This window comes from Hyperoodon ampullatus, assembly GCF_949752795.1.
Source record: "Hyperoodon ampullatus genome assembly, chromosome: 8".
Lineage (NCBI taxonomy): Eukaryota > Metazoa > Chordata > Mammalia > Artiodactyla > Ziphiidae > Hyperoodon > Hyperoodon ampullatus.
In genome coordinates this window covers 45851536-45866722 of record NC_136921.1, presented here as the reverse complement: position 1 = coordinate 45866722, position 15187 = coordinate 45851536, and the positions used below count along the sequence as shown (strand labels likewise).

At 39.4% G+C, this 15187-nt stretch overlaps 2 protein-coding genes across 2 annotated transcripts; both read left to right on the top strand.

Moving 5' to 3' along the window:
• Nucleotides 1-1871: 1871 nt before the first annotated feature.
• On the top strand, nucleotides 1872-9339 carry ASDURF (ASNSD1 upstream open reading frame). The gene is made up of 4 exons (XM_079710726.1): nucleotides 1872-2061; nucleotides 7329-7382; nucleotides 8503-8578; nucleotides 9208-9339. The coding sequence occupies exons 1-4, from the start codon at nucleotides 1972-1974 to the stop codon at nucleotides 9276-9278; spliced, it is 291 nt and encodes a 96-aa protein (XP_079566852.1). The 5' UTR covers nucleotides 1872-1971; the 3' UTR covers nucleotides 9279-9339.
• Nucleotides 9300-14357, top strand: ASNSD1 (asparagine synthetase domain containing 1; the record flags this gene model as incomplete). Its single annotated transcript, XM_079710724.1, has 3 exons — nucleotides 9300-10763; nucleotides 11059-11240; nucleotides 14057-14357. The coding sequence occupies 3 exons, from the start codon at nucleotides 9300-9302 to the stop codon at nucleotides 14340-14342; spliced, it is 1932 nt and encodes a 643-aa protein (XP_079566850.1). The 3' UTR covers nucleotides 14343-14357.
• Nucleotides 14358-15187: the final 830 nt, after the last annotated feature.

The following is a 15187-nucleotide window of genomic DNA, read 5'->3' as shown; positions in this document are numbered from 1 at the left end:
ATTCTGGGCTTTTTTTTTTTTTAATTTGGGGGATTTATGCAAGTGCATATGTACGTCTATAGACCAATCAGAACAAAGTTCCTTTAATTTAAGAGGCATTACAGTGGAATTTATTAATACCCTACAGAGTAGGAAAACATTTTACTTTTACTCAGCAAAATATAAAGGCTGTTATAAATTATAGACACAGACACTTAGAAAGCTTATAGCTTCAGCTTTACAACCTCAACCCCAGGTTGAAAGTAAACACAGACACACAAAAACTCAACAGTTCAGATCTCAAAAAGCTGTTCTTCCCAGTGGGCACAACATTCTTAATCAATCTGAGCTCACAAAGGACAAATGAAAAGACTAAAATACTGGATTCTTTGTCATCTCACTTCTAATGGAGACTAGATAGCCATCATTCAACAGGTATCACCAAATGGTTAGGCCATAAAACCAAATTCTCAATCATTGCTACCAAGGCAGGATAACTTAGCTATGCATAAATCAGAAACAAAAACAAATTTTTTTTAAAAATCAGTAAAAAGAAAAAACAGACAGTGGTTAGTTCTATAACTGCTTTGGATTTACTCTAAGAGCCAATAAAACAACCCATGAGGTACACTTCCTTAGCCATAAAGTTTGGCTCCATCACATGAGTTCACCTGAGCATCTCTGTGGAAACTTGAGATTTCCTACGTTAAAGTATACTTTTCAAAAACAGAAAACCATGTCTCCTGTGCAAATATAAAACGAACATTTGTCAAAGTTTTATTCAACTCATTAATTAATGAACGAACAAGTAAGATGCTAAAACCAATTCTAAGAGTACATGAGAAAGTAGAAGTATATTCATTTTAAAAATTAGGGTAGGACTGCAGAGTTAGATGCAAAACTGTTTAATATCTTACAGAACAATAAGTCACAACTTGTGGGGTTATCTGGTGTATCAGATAGAAATTATTGCATATCAGCCAGACAAAAATCTACCTGTTACCCAACCCCCCGCCCCTACAGAATTATAAAATAGCCCAGTCAACATAAAGTCAAGCTCAGCGAAGGTGTTCTTTCATGAACACCTTGGTAAATTCTTGCCTATTTCCAAGTTTTGGATAATTTTTCTCATAGGAGTGAGATATTGCAAATATTGCATGGGACATACTTATATTAAAAATTTATTCGTTTATCTGCAATTCTTTTTTTTTTTTTTTTTGCGGTACGCGGGCCTCTCACTGCTGTGGCCTCTCCCATTGCGGAGCACAGGCTCCGGACGCGCAGGCTCAGCGGCCATGGCGCACGGGCCCAGCTGCTCCACGGCATGTGGGATCCTCCCGGACGGGGGCACGAACCCGTGTCCCCTACATCGGCAGGCGTACTCTCAACCACTGCGCCACCAGGGAAGCCCCTGCAATTCATTTTTAACTGGGAATCCTGTATTTATCTTTTAACCCTAATAACAAGTCAACAAAAACTTTACCTAGTCTGCACAGTTCCGTTGCCAGCAACGTATCTCTTAAATTTGTGCCTGGCTTCATATTCTTGCCTAGATAATAAATATTAAGCGGTATTTCTACAGCGCTTCTATTCTTTATATTTACCACTGGGGGGCGCATATAACTCACAGTCTACCGGATGCCACGTGGTGAAGAGCGTTTCAACACCCCATCCACTAGGGGACCGTTAGGGAGCCTCTCAGATTTCATAACAAGGCTCTGCTCACGTGCTCACTAATCATTTGTGCGCACGCGTACAACTGCTCCCAGGCCCGATCCGAACTGCGCAGGCGTAAGAGAGTGAGCGCGCAGGCGTAAGAGAGTGAGCGCGCAGGCGTAAGAGTGAGCGCGCAGACGCCATTGGTAGGACTCACAGAAAAGGGAAAGGCGGGGGATGGAGCCGCTGGGAGCTCAGACATTCTGGGGCTGTGGACTGGAAGCCGCTAGAACGCTCTCCGGGCTGCGCATCCTGCATATTTGACGCTCCGTGGAGATGCCCAGCCGAGGTGCGCGACCCGAGGACGGCTCCGGGCTGGTCCCTACCGACAACTCGACCCAGCACAAGGAAGATCTCAGCAGCAAGGTGAGTGTGGGACAGGGTGACAAGGCCCCCCAGGTTCGGGACGGGGCGCCGCTCTCCCCCCGCCGGAGAAGATCCACGGAGGCCGCGTGGCCCGGTCTCGGCTTTGTCCCGCTGTTTTGACAGCTACAGTTAAAGGGAGACCTTGAAACTTGCCCCAGTATTAGACCCAGTTGGCAGTAGAGCGGGGGTTTAGTTGTTTTGTTTTTCAAATTATGAATTTTTTAAAATTTTATTTTAAAAATTATCGTACAGTAAAATTTGACCCTTTTTTCTTTTCTCTAAATTTAACACGTGTAAATTTGTGTGACCACCACCACAATTGGGATACAGAACAGTTCCATGACCCCAAAAGACTCCCTTTATAGCTGTGCTCTCCCCAACCCAGAACCTCGGGCAACCCCTGATCTGCTCTGCGTCACGAGTTTTATCCGTTCCAGAACATCATGTAGATGAAATCACAGCGTATGCGTCTCTTACTCAACACAATGTCTTTGAGATTCATAATTGCTTTTTTTCTTTAAAAAAAAAAAACAGGTACAAAGTTTATTATTAGAGACGTAGCACAACAACAAGTGGGAGAGCACACGGAGAAACGGTTTAGTTAACGTAGAGGCAGGGCAGAGATGCACACCCGGAGAGCAAGGGTGTGGATGTCCCCCCGTAATGAGGAGGAGCGCAGTAAAGAGGTGGTGAAGTCGTTTATATAGGGCAGTTCTTCCAGGTCTTTGTTTACCTTTGGCCCATTATCTGGTTTCTTTTTCCACACCTGACCTGCCCTAGGATCCTCCCTAACATGCGTGCGCAACTTTTTTCCAAGATGGATTACAGCCCAGAGGCCTATGGGACGGCCATCACATATTATGGGGTGGTGCCCCCTCCTTTTTGACCCCCAAGGAGCCTTTCTGCGCATGTGCACTGTTTCCCTTGCCCCAAGGATGGGAAATGTATGACCTCTTGATCTTTTCACAGGGTTTAGTCCCACTCTGTCCCTGCCATAAAAATGTCCAATGTCCGGTTATTTACTCTATTTCTGTTGCTGGTTTTTATATCGAGGTGCAGATAGACAAGAGTCCGGTCATAAATATGTAGTCCTGGAGCCCGTTTGTCTCTTGCTTCAGGAAATGTAAACAGGGAGCTGGTAATGAATGTCCGGTCTGGAGCCCATCTTCTTCTCACTCCAGGAAGTGTGAACAGGAGGCCAGTTGTATATGTCTAGCCTGGAGCCCATCTATCTCCTGCCTCAAATTCCCCCTGAGAGATGTGAACCCCAGTACATCTTTATTGGGAGGTTGAAGGGCAAAGGTCTGTCTTCTGCAGCTTCTTCATGCTGGCATGGCGCTCGTAGACCCTACCTAGTTGGGGTCACAGAGCTCTCGTCCTGTCTCATTAAGGGGCCCGGGGTGACTTCTTTTGTTATTCCAAGGAGTGGCTGGAATCTGCATCACCGTCATCTTGTCTGGGAAACTGTTGTGTCCTTAGAAAGAACAAACTAGACAAGTAGATTAATAAAAGGCAGGGGCCAAAGATCAGTAAAAGAATTATTGTAACCAGGGGCCCAAGCAGGAGTAAGAACCAGGTTACATTTGATAGCATTACTTTAACTGTAGTCCAGATAGTGTCAGCGCTTGGGTTACCCTGTCCAAAGGAATGAAGCCATTGAGCACGGTCATATAACTTTTTGATGTCTTTTTCTACTAACCCGGTGTTATTGATGTAGGTGTGACAGACCTAGTTAGTAGTTGGAGGAGTGACAACCTGGACGTTAACAGACAAAATAGATCTCATTTCTTTTCAGGAGGTAAAGCCTGAAACCCAGTCTGGACCTGACGCTTTGGGGTGACTTGTAGCCAGATAGACAGTTGTCTAGTTTCATTTAAGTAGGTTTTAACTTTTAATGTGGTAGTAACACATAGATAACAGGTGCTATTGGTCTGAAAATTTTCTCCTTAATAGCCAAAGCAGATGTTACCATTAATGATGTTAGTGTTTTCCTAGGTATGAGAAGATGTAAGAACTTGGGCTCATAAAATCTTTTTCTGAAAATATCTGACAATCTGAAGGGCTGTCCTACCAGTTTTTCCCAGAGCACAGAGTGCCTCATTTCTTTTTCTTTTTTAAAAAATATTTATTTATTTATTTATTTATTTTTGGCTGTGTTGGGTCTTCGTTGCTGCGTGTGGGCTTTCTCTAGTTGCAGCGAGCAGGGGTTACTCTTCGTTGTGGTGCGCAGGCTTCTCACTGCAGTGGCTTCTCTTGTTGCGGAGCATGGGCTCTAGGCTCCCGGGCTTCAGTAGTTGCAGCACGCAGGCTCAGTAGTTGTGGCTTGTGGGCTCTAGAGTGCAGGCTTAGTAGTTGTGGAGCATGGGCTTAGTTGTTATACGGCATGTGGGATCTTCCCGGACCAGGGGTTGAACCCGTGTCCCCTGCACTGGCAGGCGGATTCTTAACCACTGCGCCACCAGGGAAGTCCCCCAGAGTGCCTCATTTCTGATCTCCACCCTGAACTCCTTTCACGGGGTGTTGAGGGTCAGCAGCTGCAGTGGCCATGATTTAGTCCTTGTAGAGGTAGATGGCAAGGGTCAGTTACCAGTCGGCAGGGCCCCTTCATGGTCATAAGTTTAACCATGGTTTGGAGGGCATTTCATGACCATTTCGTCCCACAGTGCTAGGAATGCTCATTCCCGGGTCTGGCAAAGATTTCGTTGACAGGCCACTCAATGTGGTGTTACTGGACTAGGCCCTGTTAACAGTAGCCAAAAACCTCTGGACCACCTGTCTTACTAATTCCTTATGGTCCAGGTAAATATTCCCTCTTGTTGTCTTCCCATATTTAGAGTTACACTATTAAAATCATTGATCTCATATGGAACTATGTATCATCATTTTATCAGAGGCTCAGTCACACATTTGATGATGTAATAAGCAACAATTTTGTAAAACAGGCAATATAGAAAACAATAGAGCTAGCAGTACTAGTAAGGTCATAAGTAAGAATTTAAGTCAAGAACTTCCATTAGGTGTTGCCCAGTATATACCCAGGTTATCTGACTTAGTCTGTTCTGTACCAATCCTTATCTTTCAGGGAAATTATATATTGGCATTGTTCATAAGGCACTTGCCCCAATTTTTTGGTCTAATTAGACTGATTAGCCTTAGTATGATTTAATTGTTCCCAGCGTAGAGGAGCTGATAAAGCTACTGGGAACCTAAGAGTTTCCAGTCTCAGGAGGGAGCAGGTAGAGAGGAAGATAAATGTTTTAATTTTACCCACAGGTGTAAATTAAAAAATTGTTGTAAACCATAAATAACTTGAGGAGAAGAGCTTCTTTGTATCTTCAGCTCCCGGGTTTCAGCACCATCTGATCTCGGAGCTGCAGCAGTGAGTGATGGCGTTAAGCAAGATCTTAATTCCCTGCCCAGGACTTGAACCTGGGGAGCCTGGATGAAAACCAGGGATCCCAGCCACCACAGTCCCTGGCTCTTGCCCCCAGTGAAAAATGCATTTCTCACGGAGGCAAAACTGTAAAAACAGGTACAAAGTTTATTATTAGAGACATAGCATAACAAGTGGGAGAGCACACAGAGAAAGTTTGTTTAGTTAAGATAGAAGCAGGGCAGAGAGCAAGGGTGTGGGCCTCCTCCCTAATGAGGAGGAGCCTGGTTTGGGTTTTTTCTATGTACTCTTCTAATACTTTTAGAAATACTGCTCACCTTAGATCTGCTGCCTGTATTCTCTGTCTCAGAAAGTGTCAGCACCGTCCATCCAGTTGTCCAGGCCAGTAACGTGGGAGCCAACCTTTATGTACATCAGGAAGCCCTATCAGTTTTATTTTTGAGGCCCATCTAAAATATGTGCCTTTATCACCATGTACACTCTTAACCATCCTAAACCAGCCACTTTCATCCACCGTAGGGAATCCTGCAAAGGTTTCCTAACTGGCCTCTCCTCAGCCATTGTTGCCTTCTTCCAGTATGTCCTTCACTTTAGCCAGAGCTACGTTCCTAAAATGGGTATCTGATTATCACTCTTCTGCCCCTCCCCCCCAAAAGGGAGCCAGTATAATATAAATCTTAACTGCCATAAGCAGGAAAAAAAAAAAAAACTTTAAAAATAAATTTGAGATGAGGATGGCTATAGCCTTTGAGGTAATAGATGTCCTAGATAATACTTTGGTTCTGTCCCACACTGACAGTGGCATCTTGGGCAAGTCTCTAATCCCTCCATCACAGTTTCCTTGTCTGAAGTACTAAAGTATACCTGCCATTCCTAAAATGAATGGGAAAGTGCTGTTCAAACATAAGCCTCCAGGAGGTTGTACAACTTCGATCCTGGAATTCAACTCAATCTCTAGTCAGTTACTACAGTGACTGTCAGCTGGAGAGCAGAAGGGTACATACACATCTGTGAGGAATGAATTTTCAAACCACACACGGCCCACTCTGATTACTACCGTAGCGTGCCACTTACACTGATGTATGACGGATCCTTGAGGCTTCCGAGGTAGGCCAAAATTATAAAATATGCTTTTAGAGGCTCTAGTGATACTATGTAATCAATCATGTTCACAATAAAGCTACCATTACTGAAAAGAGTTTAAAAGAAACTTAGTTTCCACTTAGTTGAGCCCTCTTCTACTAATAAAAAGTGAGACCTAGTTCAACAGTGCCAGCCCTGTGCTAACCTTTGAGATGTAAAGCAAAGATGGAAAGTGATGGGTTGTACTACCCCAGGTAGGGCACTTACTGCTACTTGTTCCCTCTGAATGTCTGGCTGTACCATTTAGTACATAAATCATGAAAAGCATGGGAATGGGGGCGGGGGGTTGAGTAACCCACTCTTCATTCCATTTGTTTTTTTTTTTTTTAAGCTAAAATATAATTTAAAAGAAATCATTGAAAAATTGGTATTACTTTTGGGTTTTGGTGCATACTGTCTTTTTTTTTTTTTTTTTTTTTGGTACGTTCTCTATTTTAAATAAAAGATGTAAATCTTAGTAACTATGGCTCTTGCCTGAATATGAATGCTGGTTACCAACACCCTGTCTGGGCTCAGTGAGCCATCTAACACTTTGTAAGTCTAATCACTGTTTCTTCCCTCAGCTTTCCCCCACCTGCACTTCCACACAGCTGCTGTTGAAAAGAATCTATATATTCACAGACTGCCCATTTGGACAATCAATACTTATCCCATGTCTTTAATTTTAAAGGGCCCTCATTGAGCATACTTCGATAACCTCTGATTTAAGAATGTTTTCTTATTTTAATAGATTAAAGAACAAAAAATTGTTGTGGATGAACTTTCTAACCTGAAGAAGAACAGGGTGAGTTATTAGAGTTATTTCAAACAGTATGTGGGAGGGTTTGATTATATCTTATTAACTATATACAAAAGTTATAAGAACTACATATAAGATTTATATTATATTAAAATTTACAAGGTTTCAGCATCTTTTTAGTTAAATTGCAAAAATGAAGTGTCTGTGATTTTTTAAATATATATCATATATAGATATCTACATATTAACCATAGCTGTTGATAATCTTTTCCCCATCATATGCAATTGACATTACCTTTGAACCAAATGATATTAATTGTACTATGTTATCTTGCAGCCATAGTCACTAATGGTATTTATTTTATACTTGAATTGGTGTTTTCTTTTGAAATAAATGAACTTTAAATCTATTGAGAAGAGTAGAAACTATTCAAGTGAATGTGAATAATTGTTTAAAAAAAAAAAAAAGATAAATGCTTCCCCTTTCTTCCCCCCCGCCCCCAGGTTTTTTACTCAGAGCTTCCAAATCTTTAACATGGTTATTTAACCCCATTTCTATTAACATATTCACAAACAAGCAAGCTACTGTTTCATGGGTCATTATACTGCCAAAACATATATTTTAAAGTTAAATGATTTGAGCCCTTTAAAGCATTGTAGAGATTACGTGGTAACTGACATGTTAGACATTTCTGATACAGGTACGGTACAATTGATAACAAACTTTCTAGAGGGCAGATTGGCATAATGTATCAAAGTCTTAAAGCTATGTAACATTTTGATCCAGCTGTTCTATTTATAGGAATTGATACCTAGGAAAGTATCATGAGAGTGCAAAAAAATTTAGGTACAAAGACATTCATCTCAACGCTGATTTATAATGGTGAAAAGTTGGAAACACTTAAATGACCAAATAAACTGAAATATTACTAAAGAAAAATGGTATTATAGTAAATGCAGAGAAAAAAGAGTTTTACCTCAGTGTTAATGGTAGCAATTTCTAGATAGTTGGATAATGGGTGAGTTCTGTTTGTTTATCTGTATTTGCTAAGGTATTGTTCTGAACATGTTACTGAAGTTCAAGAATAAGCAATAATAGGGTTCAGAGTTTTGACATCTACTTTTTAGAATAAATCATGATATTAGCCTAAATTATGTTTTGCAGAAAGTATATAGGCAGCAGCAGAACAGCGACATATTCTTTCTTGCAGACCGAACAGAAATGCTTTCTGAGAGCAAAAGTAAGTTTTTTTGGTACATTATATAGAAACACACAGAAATTCTTTTGTGGGCTTTCTGTAGAAATTCATGATGGTGCCTAAATTATACTGTCTACATCTGAATGTTTAAACATATATCTAAAGATGGGATGGTGGTATACCTGTTAATAAAATTAATGCAATAGTTTGGTTTTTTTCAAGTTAGCCTTCCAAGGATGAGTCAACAGTAAAAATAAAATCAAATTTAAAAAATATAAGATGTGTTAGGAAGCGATAATAATTAACGTAAGCTTTAGAGTTTTAGAGAGATCTAGGTATGAAATATTGTTCTACCACTTTCTACCTTTGTGATTTTGAGTGAATCACTTTGAGCCTCCAAAGTCTTACGGGATTTAAATAAAATGATATGTATATTTAATGTGCATAGCCCCATGCCTGGGTCAAAATAAGCACTTAACAAACAGAAACAAGTTCCCTAAATACTAAACATTCTTCATTAGAAGCCTGTTGTAAATTATTATTCAAACTAACGTAGTACATATACTCATATGTTTTGATCTTGGAAAATAACCTGTTTTGCCCTTTGAATTACTAGGTAAAGGTTCAAGAATTTTTATTTCACTTAGTATGTCTTCTCCCTTCCCCCACAGATACATTGGATGAGCTGAGGAAAGAATACCAAGAAATAGAAAACTCAGAGAAGACCAAAATCAAGAAATAGTCAACTTGATTTTACATAGCAATGTGTGGCATTTGTTGTGCAGTAAGCTTTTCTGTTGAGCATTTCAACAAAGATTTGAAAGAGGATTTACTGTGTAATCTTAAACGGCGGGGACCCAACAGTAGTAAACAGTTGTTAAAGTCTAATGTTAACTACCAGTGTTTATTTTCTGGTCATGTCCTTCACTTAAGAGGTGTGTTGACTGCCCAGCCTGTTGAAGATGAAAGAGGCAATGTATTCCTGTGGAATGGAGAAGTCTTTAGTGGAATAAAGGTTGAAGCTGAAGAGAATGATACCCAAATAATGTTTAATTATCTTTCCTCTTGTAAGAATGAATCTGATATTTTGTCACTCTTCTCAGAAGTCCAAGGTCCTTGGTCTTTTATATATTATCAAGCATCTAGTCATTCTTTGTGGTTTGGTAGGGATTTTTTTGGTCGTCGTAGCTTGCTTTGGCATTTTAGTAGTTTGGGCAAGAGTTTCTGCCTCTCTTCGATTGGCGCCCAAACATCTGGAGTGGCCAATCAGTGGCAAGAAGTTCCAGCATCTGGAATTTTCAGAATTGATCTCAAGTCTGCTTCCATTTCCAAAGCTGTTGTTTTAAAATTGTATCCTTGGAAATACAACTCTAGGGAGGATGTTATCAAAGAATGTGTTAATAGCCTAACTCAAATTTCAGCAGATTTGCCAACATTTGTATCAGTGGCAGCAAATGAAGCCAAACTGTATCTGAAAGAACCTGTTGTCCCTTTAAATATGATTTTGCCAGAAGCCGCATTTGAGATCCATTGCAGTAGCATTTCCAGCGTCCCACCGTCAAGAGAGACCCTTCAGGTCTTTCTTACTGATGGACACATGAAGGAAGTAGTCCAGCAGTTCATTGATGTCCTGAGTATCGCAGTCAAGAGACGTGTCTTGTGTTTACCTAGGGATGAAAACCTGACACAAAGTGAAGTTTTGAATACTAGTAACAGGAAAGCAAATGTTGCAATCCTATTTTCTGGGGGAATTGATTCCATGGTTATCGCAGCGCTTGCTGACCGTCATATTCCTTTAGATGAACCAATTGATCTTCTTAATGTGGCTTTCATGACTAAAGAAAAGACCATACCAGCTGGTTTTAACAAAAAAGGGAGAAAAGAGAAAAATAATTGTGAAAAACGGTCTGAAGAATCCTCTAAAAATGTCACTGCTGCTGCTGCCACTAATCCTGGTGAACAATTCAACGTACCAGATCGAATCACAGGAAGAGCAGGGCTAAAGGAACTACAAGCTGCCAACCCTTCCCGGATTTGGAATTTTGTTGAAATTAATGTTTCTCTGGAAGAACTGCAAAGATTAAGACGAACTCGAATATCCCACTTAATTCAGCCCTTGGATACAGTGTTGGATGACAGCATTGGCTGTGCAGTCTGGTTTGCTTCTGGAGGAGCTGGTTGGTTAGTGACCCAAGATGAAGCAAAACCATACCAGAGTAGTGCAAAGGTATGACACGGTATTTCTACTCAGGATTTCTGAGACCTAACTTTGACCCTTAAAGCTTTTAGCATTTAAGTTGCAAGAATATGGCGTATTTCAGTTGCATTTAAACTACAACACAAAGTATATGACTTTGTAAAAATTGGGCCTATTTTACTATTTTATGACTTTGCCTTACGGCTTTTCTCTGAAAATGTTATCTTTGGGGTTATCATTTTTTAAGCTTGACTTTTATCTTAGTTATTTTCCTTACTGTATAGTAGATAACATTTTTTATATGGATTTCTTTAAACCTTTCTAGGTAGTTCTTACTGGAATTGGTGCAGATGAGCAGCTCGCAGGTTATTCTCGTCATCGTGTCCGCTTCCAGACACACGGGCTGCAAGGACTGAATGAGGAAATCGAGATGGAACTGGGTCGAATTTCTTCTAGAAATCTTGGTCGTGATGACAGAGTTATTGGTGATCATGGAAAAGAAGCAAGGTAATTCCTATTATCTATCTGAGGGTTTTTGGGTAATCTTGGAAAGACAATAGACTGTAAAAGGAGATTTTTAGGTTCCTTTTTCTTTGGAGACTTGTTCAAATGAATAACAGTAGCAGCAATATCTTGGCTTTATATTACAAACACAGTCGGTCAGAAGCAAAGCTGGAGAAGAGCCAGAGGAACAGTTTTTCTAGAACTCATTCTCCAAGAAATGGCTTTTCAGTAATTTTCAGATATGATACAATGACATGATTGCTTTTAAGACTACAGTGAAAGACTGTAAAACTTGAGGTAGTGAAATACTGAGAGAAGGTGTTTAAGGGGCATTGTTTTGTTTCAGATGTTTGCTTTCCTCCCAGTAAGGGCATAGTCCTACTCCCAAGCTTTCTCCTCCAATGTTACAGAGCCTGACTTCGTCTCTACAGACATCTCTGTATGTACAGGCATACCTGGAGATATTGCAGATTCAGTTCCAGATCACCGCAAAAAAGCGAGTCACGTGAATTTTTTGGTTTCCCAGCACATACAAAAGCTATGTTCACACTGTACTGTAGTCTGTTAAGTATGCAGCAATGTTATGTCTAAAAGCAAAATGTATATACCTTAATTTAAAAATACAAAACAAAAAGCAATGACAAGGTAACATCAGAGATCACTGATCACATATCACCATAACAAATATAATAATGAAAATTTTGAAATATTGCGAGCTTTCCAAAATGTAACACAGAAACGTGAAATGAGCAAATGCTGTTGGAAAAATGGCACCACCGATAGACTTTGCTCATCGCAGGGTTGCCACAAACTTTCAGTTTGTAAAAAAAAAAATAATAACGCAGTATCTATGAAGCACAATAAAACAAGGTGTGCCTTTATAGATCCATACTGATTTAAATGGCGGTTCCGGTACTGGATTCCCCTCTGTCATATGTTTTTTGAACACAGTTTAGTCATATGTTGCAGATTACCTAAAAGTTTCAGAGATCAAGCCACTTTCATGTGTATATTCTTTTTTAATCTTAGGCGTTTGTGTTTACCTACAACATATTTCTGATGATAGTAAACAAGTGCTTGAATACAACTTTTTAAAGCATTAAGGATAAAAGAAGATGTTTCATTTAATTATAAAAAGCAGAAATTTGTTCAAGTAGGTTAATTTATTAAGTGATGGTTTTATTACAAGGGTACGAGCATGCAAGAACAAGGAGTCCAAATAAGCTTCGTGGGAATTGGAGCATCATAATACACGAACCCTGAGACTTCATTGTTTCTTGTCTCTACCTTGTCATTCCTGTGTTGCCAGTTCTGACATGTAAAATTATCATAATTTTCAAAATTTCATTATAAAGAAATAAGTAATGCCACAATACAGAGTGTGTAAAATGTTTTCCTTTTGAAGGGTATATGTGTATGAGAGAGAGAAAGAGAAATTCAGTCCATTATTTCAGCTAGGTCAGAGAAAAGGGAATTTATTTTATTCAGTAAAAGCAGTTAATTCTAAAGACCCCCAGGACTTCCCTGGCGGTCCAGTGGTTCCAGACTCCGTGCTTCCACTGCAGGAGGCGTGGGTTCGATCTCTGGTTGGGGAACTAAGGTCCTATATGCCGCATGGTGCAGCCAAAAAATAAAAAAAATTTTAAAAAGACCCCCCGCCATGACATCCTTGGGTAAAAATGGATGTGAAGGATGTTTAAAACAGCAAATCAGAATTGTAATTTAATAAATGCCATTATAGTGGCTAGATTTAAACCGATTTATTATGGATTTTGGCATAATAATTGTAATCTATTAGCTTCTCTTATTTAAATTTGCTTTCACAATTCATTTTTATAAAATATTTTGTATAACAGATGCCTTTACCCTTTCTGATCTCTCTACTTAAGTTAGAATGAAATGTAATGAAATAGAAACACTAGTGTAATTGTATTGCATTTTGAGGAATTGGGAAGGAAGGGGGTGAGATTAGAGTATTTTAAATGAAAAAAAGAACAGAATTTGCTAGAAAATTAGGAAAGCCAAAAGAGCAGAAAGTTTTTTTTTTAATCTAATATTTTGTCCTGTTACACCAATTTAAGCATTTAAGCAATTAAATGTCGCCATTTAAGCAGTTTAAATGTAATTACAATTTTGATACCATAAAGTTTTGCCACAAGTAAATGTTCCACAAGTTCAGGAGAGTAGAGCCCTTCTATTATTGGTTTTGTATCCCTAAAGTTCAATATCTTTAGATAGTAAAGAGCAGACACAGATTGAATAATTAACTCATGACCATGCTTATTTTCAAGGCATCTCCCAAGATATCTTGTGAAACAATTTGAAATTATTTCTTGACATCATAGGCTTAATTTGTTTATCTGTTGAGGGAAAATTTCTTTATATTTTAGCATATGTATTAAAATCAGACAAGTGTTGTGAAATAGTTTTTCATGTGATTAAATTTTAGCCATAAAATTATATAAATAACTAGAATTTTTTTCTTTTTTGTGGTATGTGGCCTCACTGTTGTGGCCTCTCCTGTTGCGGAGCACAGGCTCCGGACGCGCAGGCTCAGCGGCCATGGCTCACGGGCCCAGCCGCTCCGCGGCATGTGGGATCTTCCCGGACCGGGGCACGAACCCGTGTCCCCTGCATCGGCAGGCAGACTCTCAACCACTGCGCCACCAGGGAAGCCCTAGAATATTTTTAATCTAGAAAAATAGTGCCCTCAAAAATAAATTTATACTATAAATATTAACATACTGAAGAAAATGCAAAAGAAATAATCACAACAGATTGATTTTTTTCTTTAATAGTAGTTATACTTTTTATTTTAGATTTCCTTTCCTGGATGAAAATGTTGTCTCCTTTCTAAATTCCCTACCGGTTTGGGAAAAGGCAAACTTGACTTTATCCCGTGGAATTGGTGAAAAACTAATTTTGCGTCTTGCGGCAGTGGAACTTGGTCTAACAACCTCTGCTCTTCTGCCGAAACGGGCCATGCAATTTGGATCCAGAATTGCAAAAATGGAAAAGAATAATGAAAAGGCGTCTGATAAATGTGGAAGGCTCCAAGTCATTTCCTTAGAAAACCTTTCTATTGAAAAAGAGATTAAAACGTAATATTTCACAGTGTAATAGCATTTACTGAATGATGATTTAAAAAAATATTCTGCTGCTTTATTATTGTATAATGTGGCTGTAAAATTCATTATGTGAATTTTTACTTTGTAGCGTAATATAACCAATTTAATCAAATTGATACTCCAGAGAAAGAGATTATACTTGAAAGAACAACCTGGATATTTTAAACTGTGGTATTAACATTGTTTTGAACTCTTACATGGTAATTTCCCACCAGCAACACTAAAAGAAGGCAGCTTGTATTGACTCTTCATGGTGGCTATATCCAGAAATAACTCAATTTGTTACTGTTTTTATTTAACAGATAAGAGAACTAAGGTTTAGAGAAGCTAAACAATTTGTTTGAGGTTCACACTCCTGAGAGACATGCGGTACATCTCTTTAGGCAGCTCACTGTCCCGCTCTGAGAACTTCTGGAGACTATTTTAAATATTCTCCTGTCCCACAGATCTCTAACCTCCCTCTCTTTAACCCATTCTCAGCTCATGACCTCGGCTTTTCACAGAGAAATCAAAGTCATCCAGCTAAGAACTGCTCAGCTTTCCAACACCAAAAGTTCTAACTTACCTGTGTGTGCACTCATCCTTTTCTTCCTTCTTGCCTTTAGAAAGAGAAATATATGCATCCATCCATCAAAAAGGCTGTGCCTCCACCTCTTCTTTGTATCCCAACCCTTCCTGCCTTTCAGGAACCTTACATTCGTCTCTCTAGTATCTTCAGCCTCTTTATAGTATCCTTCGTATAATCATTTAAAATGTTTTAGTCTATACCAATTTAAAATGCACATCCTTGGTCCTACATCTTCCTGTACTTACCATCTCTTG

What these genes read in the sequence shown, in the direction of transcription:
- ASDURF (XM_079710726.1), top strand. Translation starts at nt 1,972, where the DNA reads ATGCCCAGCCGAGGTGCGCGACCCGAGGACGGCTCCGGGCTGGTCCCT. An exon ending in CTAACCTGAAGAAGAACAGG is followed by an intron (nt 7,383 to 8,502) that starts GTGAGTTATTAG and finishes TATGTTTTGCAG; the next exon opens with AAAGTATATAGGCAGCAGCA. An exon ending in AATGCTTTCTGAGAGCAAAA is followed by an intron (nt 8,579 to 9,207) that starts GTAAGTTTTTTT and finishes CTTCCCCCACAG; the next exon opens with ATACATTGGATGAGCTGAGG.